This window comes from Paroedura picta, chromosome 4 (genome assembly GCF_049243985.1).
Source record: "Paroedura picta isolate Pp20150507F chromosome 4, Ppicta_v3.0, whole genome shotgun sequence".
NCBI lineage: Eukaryota > Metazoa > Chordata > Lepidosauria > Squamata > Gekkonidae > Paroedura > Paroedura picta.
This window is the reverse complement of record NC_135372.1, coordinates 110,680,513-110,693,105: the sequence shown is the minus strand read 5'-3', so window position 1 is coordinate 110,693,105 and position 12,593 is coordinate 110,680,513. Positions and strand designations below refer to the sequence as shown.

The following is a 12,593-nucleotide window of genomic DNA, read 5'->3' as shown; positions in this document are numbered from 1 at the left end:
TTTGCTACTACCGTATTACAAAACACCCATTCAGTGCAGAGCGAATGTTAATATGCGTCACAGGGAATCCCAAGGTGGAAAAAGGCAGCTGCACAGGGCGGGGTGGGTCAGGATGGGGGAGAAATGACCTTTTCTCTTGCAGCATCCAGAGAGACACTGCTTGTCAGGATTCCTTTTTCTTAATTTAGGGGAAAGGTACTTGGAATTGTATGTAGAGTTAGGCCCAGTGAATGTGGGCTCATATAAGTACACACAAAGCCTTACTGAAAAAATGTTTCAAGAAGATTATTGTTGAAGGATCCAGAGTGGCATAGTGATTAGAGTTTGGGACAAGGATCTGGGGAATGCAGGTTCAAACTCCCAATCTGCCCTGGAAGCTTCCTGGGTGACCTTGGGCCACTTGCAGACAAACCTACCTCAGGGTTGTTGCTGAGAGGTAATAACGGTGGTGGGGAGAACCATACAGGAAGCCACTTTGGATCCCCAGTGGGGAGTACCTAAACAAAAGTACCTAAACAAATAAATATTGTTTTAGGACCTTCAATTTTCTACTTTCAAAAAAACAAGATCTGGTTGACCCTTTTGGTGGAGAAGAACATTAACTCTCAGTCCACAGCCAGCAGTTTTCTGTGTCTATTTAATCCCTTGTCCTTTGCATCTTTCTCCAACCTTCTCCCAGTTGTGAATCTGTGAGGCAAAGCATTCTGCTTCAGGTGCACTCCCCTGTCCCCTTTCCCCCCTGCAAATTATCCCCTCCCAAAGCTACTTGGCTTGTTGGCATTTTCTTACATGTATTTGCATGAACTGTGTATTTTGGCTGGAAGGCTCAAACCACACCAGAAGATACTGACTCAGAATTTCCCCGGTGTGTGTGTGTGTGTGTGTTTTTTTTAAGACAACAACAAAAAGCCATAGGGTCCTGATTGAAGGACCTGAGCAGCAGCAGAGAGGAATGGAGTTTAAATCCTTTGTCATTCCCTGGATACAACTTATAAGCACCCCCTCCCTGAGGGAGGGGAGAATAGTTTGAGAACAATGTAGGTCATAACTGGATAGAAGCAGTTCTGTGAGCTTAAATGGACTCCGGGGAATGGTAGAGGTCAGGAAGGCCTGGAGAATCATTGTCCACGCGGTCGTGATGGGTCGGACACGACTTCACAACTAACATCAACAAGGTCATAACTATATTGTGAAACTTGGGCCTGATTTAAAAGTGAAGCTGACTGGCAAGGGCAATTTATCCGTGTGGCGTTGATGCCTTTGCTAGGCATCTGATTTAAAGTGGGCCGCTTGCAATCCTGCTACAAGTCCAACATTAGCATGCCAGCATAACACCCACGTGGGCTGCAGATCTCTAGTGTGTTAATGAGAAGAAAAGCTGTTTCGTACTCCACTTTTCACTACCCAAAGAAGCCTCAAAGCAGGTTACAATCACCTTCCCTTCCTCTCCCCACAACAGATACCCTGTGAGGTGGGTGGGATTGAGAGAGCTCTGACAGGACTGCTCTGTGAGAACAGAACTATCAGGACTGCAAGTAGCCCAAGGTCACCCAGCTGGCTGCATGCGGAAGAGCGGGGAATCAAACTCAACTCTCCAGAATGGAGGCCACTTCATGGTACATATGTACTTCCTGAGGACCCAGTTTAAATTTTAAAAGAGATGTTGGACCCATGGAATGTTGTCTGGGAAACTTGCCGGTTGCATTCAAAACAGGCCACAAACCACAATTAGGCTGGCAAGGCCAAAGAGCTTCAAGGTCTGGCTTTGTTCAGTATCACACTGTATTGTATGCAACCAGCACAGAACAACTATAAGTGCGTAGTTTGCACAGTGGAGATCCACAGCCCTTGCCAATGTGGTGCTAAGCAAGGCAGCATAGCTGCAGAAGCTGTTATGTACCTGGGCAAAGTCACATACAGGAGCTCAATGGCCTGGCTGACCTCACGTGAAAATGGAGACACCAAGGCCGGGGCTTGTAGCCAGTGACAAACCATGTATATGGCAAGAGGCATTTTGGGGCCGCTGCTGCAGCAGCTCCAGATTTGCACCTCTGCTTTAGGAGACACACGCCCCCCTCTCCCCGCTCTCGGAGATCCCGGCAGTGCGAAAGGTCACGTCTGCCCGACGGGCACCAGCGGCGGCGGTGCGAGCCTCCCCGGGCAGAGTAGACGCCACCGGGCCAAGGGGGTCCTTCTCTGAGCGGGGCCCGCCGGCCTTCGGCTCTTCTCGCCGAGCCGCGCCTGGGCGTGAGCGGTGTCTGACAGGCAACGCTGTGGGGCGAGGCTCGGGCAGCGCAGGGAAGGAATGCGAGTGGGAAGGGAAGGGAAGCGAGCGAGGCAGGCGCGAGGAGCGGGCATGTAGCGACACATCCCGCCAGCAGAGAGGCCCGGGCAGCCTCCGCCGGAGCTCACGCGGCAAGCAGGCAGGCAGAGGGCGGGCTCTCCCTCGGAAGCCGAACCAGGCCGGCGCTCCCCGGCCGGGCGCAGCCAGACCACGCGGCGACGGCAGCCTCTCCCCGGCCGGCGCAACCTCGGCCGCCGCCGCAGCAACAGCAGCAGCAGCAGCAGCAGCAGGCTCCTCGCCGCTCGCCGGCCCCATGACGCCCGAGAAGTTGCTGCGGGAGGGGGTGCTGGAGAAGCGCAGCGGCGGGCTGCTGCAGCTCTGGAAGCGCAAGCGCTGCCTGCTGAGCGAGAAGGGGCTGCGGCTGTTCGAGGCCGGCAGCCGGGGCTCGACGCGCTGCAAGGAGATCGGCTTCGCGACCGTCAAGGCCGTCGAGTGCGTGGAGTGGAAGCAGCGGCACATCTACTTCACCGTGGTGACCGACGCCGGCGCCGAGATCGACTTCCGCTGCCCGCAGGAGGAGCCCAGCTGGAACGCCGACATCACCATGGCGCTGGTGCGCTTCAAGAACCAGCAGGCCGTGCAGATCGTCCGCGCCAGGCACAGTTGCAGGGCCGGTAAGGCCGTCCCGCCCGGCAGAGGGGCGCTCAGGGACTCAGAGCAGGGTACAGGGGACCCCCGCCTTTATTCTCGTATTACCCCACCCTTTACAGCCCAGGACTCCTGGGGCCCTTTAAAGACTAACAACTTGTTCTGGCATAAGATTTACTGAGGCAGAGCCCACCTCATATCAAATGCAGGAAGCGTACATCCACGAGGTCTGTTCATCCATATAGGCAACAGAGATGCCATGGGCTATTTGGATAGGCCCAGCTGACAGAGAGTGAGGGGCCATAGAGCACTTTTGAGCTCCATTTATTGAATGGGAATTTGAACCCAGTGCCTGCCCAGCCATAGTCTGACAACCAGACACATTTTCTCATGTGGGCTTTGTATACATATAAGGCCAACCCTGGGCATGCTCAGTTAAAAGGATCCCAGGTAGCAGGACTGGCAAAGTTCTCTACCTGAGAATTTGAAAAACCGCTGCTGGTCCCGGGAATGAACAGTAGGCATGCCAATGGCCTGAGATGGGGAGAAGCACTTCCCCATGTTTACGTTTATTCAACTTTCTCTCCACTTTCATATTTGCAATCACAAAAGTGTATTAAAATAATTGTGTAACTGAAAGGGTGGGGCACTTAAGCCTTCTATTTTCCTCTAACCATTTTGGATGTGGCAGGGTTGCTAAAGATAGTGAAAGGATAACTGCTGGGGAATAGGGGCCCTTGGAGTTCCTGGAGGACTGTAGCCCAAGGGGCGACTACAGACAGTTTTCACCAGGATATTTTACCCAGGAGAGAAGCCATTGTGGTGTCTGAAGTGGAAAATCCAAATGAGTCCACGTGGAAACAGTATTTCTTCCCCAGCTCTTGTGTGATTGGAACAGTGTTAGAGTAGTTTGAATTAAGGATATGGAATGATAAAAACAAAAATTGATCATCCTAAAACATTGAGGAATTTCATAAAGGAAGGAATACCAGAAGTTATGTTTGATATGGTTTGTATCTTTAGCTGTTTGGTCATCTCACAGCAATGCCTCCCTTCCCTTACAGAAGTTGATCCATGATGCAGTAACATTTATCTGCTAAGTTGGCAGGAGACCTTTTTGCATTTGTTGAAAGCCATGATTTAAAATCATACTGAAGAAAATTAGGGAATGGGGTGGGGGCTAGTTACCGCATCTCCTTTCCTATTGACCATGGTCCCTTTAGACTGGTATTATCAGTATTTGCAAACTTCTTCCCACCCACCCCCTCCACACACCATGCAGTTTTGCCCAGATCTGTCCAGATGTATTTTGTTGGCATGGATGACCTTCCATTTCCAGATCTCTGAAGGCCCAACTGGGGTGATACACTTCTCCGTGTTCACAGTAGAAAGAGGGGGATGAGGGTCTAATTTCAAAGCCCAAAAGGTGTGCAGGTGAGGAATACAGAACCTTAGTACCAAATGTAGAAATGGTAGAGAGAAAAGCACTGGGAAAGGAGGTCAGGGAGAAGAACCACAGATTGTGGGACGGTCTGCAGACACACATACACTTTCTGTGGAGCTGGGGCCATTTCAAGCCACCATGTTGCCTGCTTCGGCCCAACTGTCCTGGTTGGCCAAGAGCTCTGTCTTATGCACCCCCTTGTCTACAAGCACAAGTTGCAGCTGCCTTTGCCCTACCTGACAGTTTCAAATTGGTGTGGTTTCCCCGTCCCTTGGGGATATGCTAGCCCTGCTTCTGCCTCCTTCATCTTGCTCAGACTTGTCATGCTACAAAGCCCCATCACAGACAAGGAAGCTTTGTTCAGAGCATGCCCAGACCAGTCAATCAGAGGCAGCTTGCTCCATCCAACCCTCTGGTAGTGCTTTTGGGCAGAAAAGTTCCAGTGGAACTGTACAAGCTGAGGTGACCAGAGCCCTATGGGGCTTATCAGGAACTACTATCTTTACAATGAAGAACCCTCTAGGGCAGGGATAGTCAACCTGTGATCCTCCAGATGTTGAATTGTAGTCCATGGACATCTGGAGGACCACAGGTTGACTACCCCTGCTCTAGGGATTATGAAGAACCACTCTCTCTTCAGACAACTACTACACTTCTCGTGGGTGATTGTAAGTCACTTTGAGACTCCTGGTAGAGAAAAGTAGCATATAAAACCCTCTTCTAATTTATGGGGATTGCATAAAATAATAGAATAATAGGAATAATAACAATAAATTGCTACAATAACGATGATAATTTATTAGTATAACAGTATTATGATCATAGCAATAATAGTAACAGGCTTTCATTGAACAAAGCCCCCTCCAATTATCTGGATTGCAATGACATTGGAAGCACTGGCAGTTTCACTCCACTATGAGTTCTGTTGGCTAATTGCTGCTCTGCATCTAAAACTCCTGGTCCTTTGCCAGACTGTCTTGCAGTCTAACGCAGTGGTCCCCAACCTTTTGATCACCGGGAACCGGTCAATGCTTGACTATTTTACTGAGGCCTGGGGGGGGGTAAGTCTTTTGTCGAGCCCTTGTTCCACTTACTTTCCCTCTGGTGCTCCTGAATTCCCACCGCCTGCTGGGGGGCGCTGCCAGCAGCAGCTGTGCATTGCCACACCAAGGGGGAGCCCCAGCCATGGAGGCTACTGAAGAGCCAGCAGCAGAGTAGCAGGGCAGCCCCTGAGGCAGCAGCTTGGGAGTGGGACGAGGAGGAGCCGCAGCCCGGTACTGACTTATCCGTGGACCGGTACCGGTCCCTGGACTGGGGGTTGGGGACCACTGGTCTAACGGATGGCTTTCTCCTTCCTTCCCCAGCATTTCAACATGAAACAGCTCCAGGCGGCCAGATTCTGCTGAACGGGCCAAAGGAACCAAATTCCCAGCTCAGTTTGGAAAGAGTGGAAGAGCTGATGGCTGTGAATTCACCTGCCAATGGACAGAAGGCAATTCCCAGCTGCCACTGACTGTGGACTGGCTAGTTCTGTTATGTGGCATCACTGCTAGGAAGTGACGTGGTGCCAGAAGCATCTAGTAAAACCCGGAGCACAAATATCGCTAGAACAAGCTTCTGATTCCTGCTGTCTCTTTGCTAGCCTGGATCCCTTGGTAAAGTCCAGCTACCAACTGCCGTGGGCTTATAGAGTGGCTTTTATACTCTCGTTGGCCTTCTTTGTGGTGGTGCGCCTCCATCTAAGGATGTTCAAGCTGGAGAGGAGACACGGTTACACTGGTTGTGGCAAGAGAAAATCATTCCTCCACAAGGCTTGGCAGGCGGCAAACTGAAATGAACCAAGCCATGAGAACTTAGGAGAAGGACCTCAGTTTGTGAAAGCTGAGCATGCCAGATATTAACTGATGTCTCTGTAGGCTAGAGAGAACATCCCCCTCAGCTGACCTCAAAGGAGCCACTGCGAGAACCTGCCGCTTTGGTCTGAGCGTTAACCAGAAAGATGACTGCCATCTAGAGGTGGAGCCTGAATATAACTAAGCACCTTAAGAAGAAACCCATTTGGGATGTTTGGTTTCTGAGTCTCCAAAAACAGCTTCCCTTCTGTGGCATCTTGTAACTTTCTGCCCAGAACAAAAGAACAGGGACATTGTTGGCCAAGCAGTGTCCTGACCTGTCAACTCACAGCTCCGGCTCAGCAAATCAGACTGATGTCCTGTACCGAGCGATGTTGAACCCCTGTCGATCCATTCTGTTAGAAAGTGTCAGATGTCCATGATGTATAATTGTTTTAAGAATAACATTTCAGGATTGTCAACAGTGCACACATTTGTGTGTTTGTAGAGAGGTATCATTTATCATTTGAACGTATCACTTTTGTATCTTACCTGGGATTTTGTACGTACCTGGCTTTTGTAGAGGACACGGGAGTAAGTGCTGAAAAACCCGTAGAGAATGAGATCATACTTGCAGCAGACAGATTATATAAGAATCAAAGTATGAGGATGGTGGACACATGTTAGTCAAAACAAGTCATGCCTTGACACTTTGGGTGAAGGAAGTGCAAGATAGCAATAAGTCACAGGTGCATCAGTCCACTTTGCATTGTGGGAAAAATCTTTGGGAAGGAAGGAGAAGAGAGGGAGAGAAACAGCCTCATGTTCTTGTTCCATAGTACCATATTTCAGTGCCCTCTAGTTGGATGCAGGTAACCTCTGGCATGCTAGCCAAACAATGGTATACTGGGGCCTTTGTCTTGGTACGCAGGGTTGGTTGTCTAGCCAAAGAGAGCCCCTGAAATGCTGGCAGTGCTTCTGAGACCAGTAGCATGGGAGAAGGTGACAGGCATCATTGACACCTCCTAGACCTCTACAGCTGTTAGCTGGATCCAAAGTCTGAGCTACTGGCAGTTCTGCCGGGGATTGGCTTGCCATAGTGTGTTAGGTCTCCCCAGCATCCTTTTGTGTGCCAGCATAGTGACATTTTCACAGGTAGACGCTGCATTTTTGGGTCCCAAAACTGCCTATTCCTAGTCTAGTTCCTTCTTAAAAAGTGTAATGTAGACAAATTGGACTCATTATGTGATTGTGAAGATGTTAAAGAAGTAGAGAAGGATTTTGAAGGAAACCACACTTGAAAGAATGGGGCCAAGTGTTAGGAAAATTGTGCATTCTCAACAGACTAGCCATTTTCCAGCAAGCAGTCTACAGGCTCATACATTCGAAACAAGTCAAGTTAGTCTTTAAGGTCCTAAAAATATTGCCTTTTATTTTTAAATAAACAACCAAGATTAACACACTTCCATGGTTGTATTTTATAAACAGCCTATGCCAATGATCTTTACATTCAGGGAATCTTTCTGGGTTTCCAAGGAATCTCTGAGTACTACAAAGCCCCTGAGACTTGCAGGAGATCCAGAGGGGGTATGCTTTCCCATGAAACTGCCTATTACTGAATCAGACCATTCTCTATCAAGCTCAGTACGGTCTACTCAGACTATGGTAGCTGCTCTCCAGTCTCAGACAGAGGTGCTTTTATAAAACTGAAGGTGCTGAGAATTGAACCTGGGACCCTCTGCATGCAAAGCAGATGCTCCACCCCAGACTTAGAGCAATTAGTCTGCTCTAAGAACAAAGATTGCATCCAGTGACACCTTTAAGATGAACAAGGTTTTATTCAAGATGCGGTTGAGGAAACTGTTTCATTATATGTGAAGGTGTGTGCTTGCACACAAAAGCTTGAATAAAACTTTGTTCATCTTAAAGGTGCCACTGGACTCAAACTTTGTTGTGCTGCCTCAGAATCTATCTGTCCCCTTTTCTAAGTTCCACAGTTTCCAATTAGTTTTGAGCTGGTCTTTGGGCTGCATAATTGCCTCATGTGAACAGAGAGCGTGTTCTAGACCACACCCAATAGTCACCTGGGGCTAGGCATTGGAGCAGGAATTCATTAATAGTGCATAAGCTGCCTTTCCGGAAAGCTTGGCCATCATGACCGATCTTATCGCTGAAGAACCAGGATAAACGGGCAAGTAATCCGGGGTTCCGAGAAACCAGCTCAACCTCCTGCCTCAAGATAAAAGACAACTAATGGTAGGATGCAGAAGAAGATAAGGACACCCTGCAGATGCTCATCAGGAGGCAATGGCTGGTGTTCATACAGGTCTGAAAGGATTGAATACTTGGTGAGGACGGCTCATAATTATCTTCTGAAAGTGGCTCTGAGCATAGGTGGCTTCCCCCCCCCCCCAGGGTAATACTGTGCTTGGACAGGAGGCATTCTGCACCAAGCTACACAAATGTGTGCATATATGCAAATATGCATTGGATGGTGTTCATTTGCATAAAAGGATTCAGTTGCAATATGTGGATTGCCCAGGGAGTAAGCCATGTTGATGAGGATTGGGGTGGGGAAGAGCAAGAAAAGAAAGACAGAATAAAACTGGTGTGTATGTGTGGGGAAGTGGACTGAGCCTCTGGAGAAACAAAGGGCTGCATAGGGAGCAGGTACTAACCATTAGCAGTGCTCCGTCGAAGAACATGTTGGAATTTGTCAGCAGGGCAGTCATGTCTGTGTTTGGAACTGTTGGTGCTAGACCTGCCAAATGCCCCTTGCTCTCCGCCCACACCCTGTTATTTCAGACTGGAGCATTACATGCTTTGCCTTTTCAGTGTTCTTCATTCTCAGGGCTGCTTCCCAGATTAAGATACAAGGAAATGTAACATGGTAAGGTTAGCAGATGCATCAGCTTCTGAGAGCTCAGGAGCTGCCTTTGAAGTTTAGCTCTTTGTAAGTCTTCCTTTGCAAGCAGAGGCATATATTATCTTTCTCACATTACATTCCCCCCCCCAGCACCTTGTGTCAAGATTGTGCTGACCTATGGGTCTTTGAACAGGGGCATGCCTTAGTGTTCACACTTCCAGCTATTTCTGCCTAAGATTCCCATTTGGAACAGCTACTGCTTCAATCTTCCATACCCCCGAAGCTACTCCTAACTGGAAACTGCATAAATTAACCCACGCACCTGGAAATATTGTTGAATCATGATCAGGACAGACACCTGAAGATATTACATGGAGCAAGGCCTCTAAGCTTGTTGCTTTCCAGGCCAGGTGTGTGTGCACAGGTTAACAGCACCAGCATTTCATATAAACTGAAAGGCTGGGTGGTGGTGATGGTGGTACCAATTTTCTTTCTATCTCCAAGGATGAGTTTTAAATAAAGCGACAAAGTGCAAGAGTCATTTAGCCTTTCAGTAAAGCAAAGAACGAGGAGGCAAGTGTGGTTTGCTGCCAAGTCAACGTAAACTGGAGTTAGGTTTGCCACTGCCTTGCTCCTGTGGTCCTGTGCTCATAATGGGTGGGGTGGCCTTTAGGAGGCCTCAGTGGGATCCACTGTGTGTGCATCTACGCATACACACACCTGAGGATTGCTTCTCCCCTCACGAAATCCAAGCGCAAACCTTTTTTCCTGACTTGACGTCAAGTTGCAGCTGACTTAAGGAAAGAGGTGAGCAGAGGCGGTTTGCCGTTCCCTGCCTCCGCGTAGCAACACTGATATCCATCCCTGGTCTCCTACCCAAATACTGATCAGGGCTGGCCTGGCTTGGTTTCTGAGGTCTGGCAAGATCATGCTAACCTGAGCTATCCATGATGGGAGAAAGCAAGCTAAGATATGGAGATAAAATAATAGAACAGGAACCAAGTGGCCCCTTAGAGAGACTGACACAATTGATTCCAGCATAAGCTTTTGTCAGCCAGGACTCACCTTCTCAGACGCTCGGAATGCACTTCCCTAACAATCATTGATGCTTCGAGTCACAAGCAAAAGAGGGGCAGGAAGTAAAAAGAGATGGTGGCACTTTCTATAAGGCCAGTTCTGCCTTTTGATGGTGCAGATATTTTCATCAGACAAAAAGGACTGCCTGATTATGATTAAATGTATGTAACTCATGTGTTTGCACACCCCTTTATCTATGTATATTGGTAATAAAAACATTTCAGTGCACAACATGGCAAAGGTGTCTGGATAACACAGATAGTCCTTCTGCATAAGACCGTCTCTGGTAAAAAAAACTGGCACTGGAAAAATAGTCGTAAATCAGATAGTCCTTCTTTTCTCCATTTATCATTTTATTAATCCCAGTTCCTGACGTTCCCACGGCAAGGTCAGCATGGTGTTATGGCTGGAGTTCCAGACTAGGACTTGGGAGATTCATGTTCAAAGCCTGACTCTGCATTGGAAGTCTACTAGGTGACTGTGGGCCGGTCACTTTCAGCCTAACCTACCTCACAGGGTTGATGTGAGAATAAATGTGGGAGGGAAAGAATGATGCTGTAGCCCATTTGAGGCTCCACTTCAGTCACCTTTAAAAGATAAAGAACAGGTACAGGCATCTCTAGTCTGAGCTGAGGTGAAGGGGATTTAACCTTTCACCCCCATGTGACATTACTGATCAAAAACAGACTTCGATGACTCATTAGAACTTTCAAGGAAAAAGAAGACTGGTTCTTTAAGAATGCAACTCAAGACACAGAAGAAGAAGAGTTGGTTCTTATATGCCGCTTTTCTCTACCTGAAGGAATCTCCAAGCAGCTTACAGTCACTGTCCCTTTCCTCTCCCCACAACAGACACCCTGTGAGGTGGGTGAGGCTGAAAGAGCTCTGATATCACTGCTCAGTCAGAACAGCTTTATCAGTGCTCTGGCGAGCCCAAGGTCACCCAACTGGCTGCATGTGGGGGAGCAGGGAATCAAACCCGGCTCACCAGATTAGAAGTCCACACTCCTAACCACTACATCAAGCTGGCCTGTTTACCCTTTAAAGATGGAGACCTCTGATCTTCATCACATCTCTTTTGATCTTCAGAAAAAATACTCCACCTGGGCAAGAAGATGGAACTGCTGTTACATTTTTAACAGAACCAGAAAATCTCACCCCAAGCCTGTGAGACCATGTGATGTTTGATGATAGAAACACTGTGCACAGAGACACCATCACAGTCCTCTTTGGTGGTGGGAGCATAATATAGACTCCGCTGGTTGGACAATGTGCATGTCTCATGATTTATTGACAAACTCCCTGCCCTCCCACTCTTGCTCCCTGAGCCAAGCCAATGTCTGCAAGGCAAAAGATCAAAATTAACAGCCTTTTCTAATCATTTCCATAGGTGACAAATTGTTTAAATAGGGGGGGGTGTTATGATAACAGTAGTGAAGAACAAAGTTTGGGTTTTGATTTGTTAATACCTGACTGCACTTCCCTAGGAAGCATTATTGTAGGGGTTTTGGGATCCTGCCCAATGAAAACAAGGATAAACCTTTGCCTTTCTAACGGAATTTCTCCCTCCACAACACATACAAACACAAATACCCCGCTCCCTTCTCTTTCCTTCTTGTTGGAGGAATTGGCTCCTTCGTCAGCTGTTAGTCTGTAAATCTCCCACCCACACAGACAGATGCACCAAATCCCCTGCTGCCAAGACCTTCACTTTGTTCCAAGAGCAGTTCCAGAATCAAAAATTGAATAGACCCCCCTCCCTCTATTGGAATGGGTTTTCTTTCTCATTGGGCCTTGTGTTATCAGGGGGAAAGAAGACGAATCCCTGCACTGGAGTCCCTTCAGTGCTGGGGTTTGAGCTGCTGCCATCTTTTTGAAATGAGGAATTGGTGTTGTTGGGTCAGGAATGTTCAATACTGTGTGTGTGTGAGACAGAGCATGTATATGTGTGTGTGTGTGTGTGTGTGTTTTAGTCCAATAGCAACAAAATGCTGCTGCACCATTTGGTCTACCCGGGAGTCACAGCTGTTAAAATGGCAAGGTGTTTGAGAAAGAAAGACTCCTCTGAATTGGAAGCAAAAACAAACATTGGGGTTTTGTTTGATTATTTTGAAATATAACATTTCAAGCTCTCACACCTGCCTGCTGCCTAAATCAAAATCAACCAAAAGTGGCACACATCAACCATTTAATTAACTAGAGGAATTTATTTAGCTAGGGCCATATACTGGAAAACTGAACTGATTTTTATTTTTTTTAAGTTGGAAGTACTTTTGAAGATGAAAAGATAGTCTTAGAACATGAAAAGGAGTCACCTGCTCTTCAGTACGGCCCCCATGTTTTTGATTGAACACCCTGACTAGAAGAAGGTAAACCTGAAGAAGTGATTTTATATAAAACAGCACTGAGCAGCCTCCAGTCTGTGCTTCTTTCCAGCACCCC

At 47.9% G+C, this 12,593-nt stretch overlaps 1 protein-coding gene across 1 annotated transcript; it reads left to right on the top strand.

The window, feature by feature from the left end:
• The first annotated feature begins 2,185 nt into the window (after positions 1–2,185).
• PHLDA3 (pleckstrin homology like domain family A member 3) lies at positions 2,186–7,670 on the top strand. The gene is made up of 2 exons (XM_077335022.1): positions 2,186–2,958; positions 5,741–7,670. Exons 1-2 carry the CDS (start codon positions 2,598–2,600, stop codon positions 5,887–5,889), a joined length of 510 nt encoding a protein of 169 aa, XP_077191137.1. The 5' UTR covers positions 2,186–2,597; the 3' UTR covers positions 5,890–7,670.
• The last annotated feature ends 4,923 nt before the right edge of the window (positions 7,671–12,593 follow it).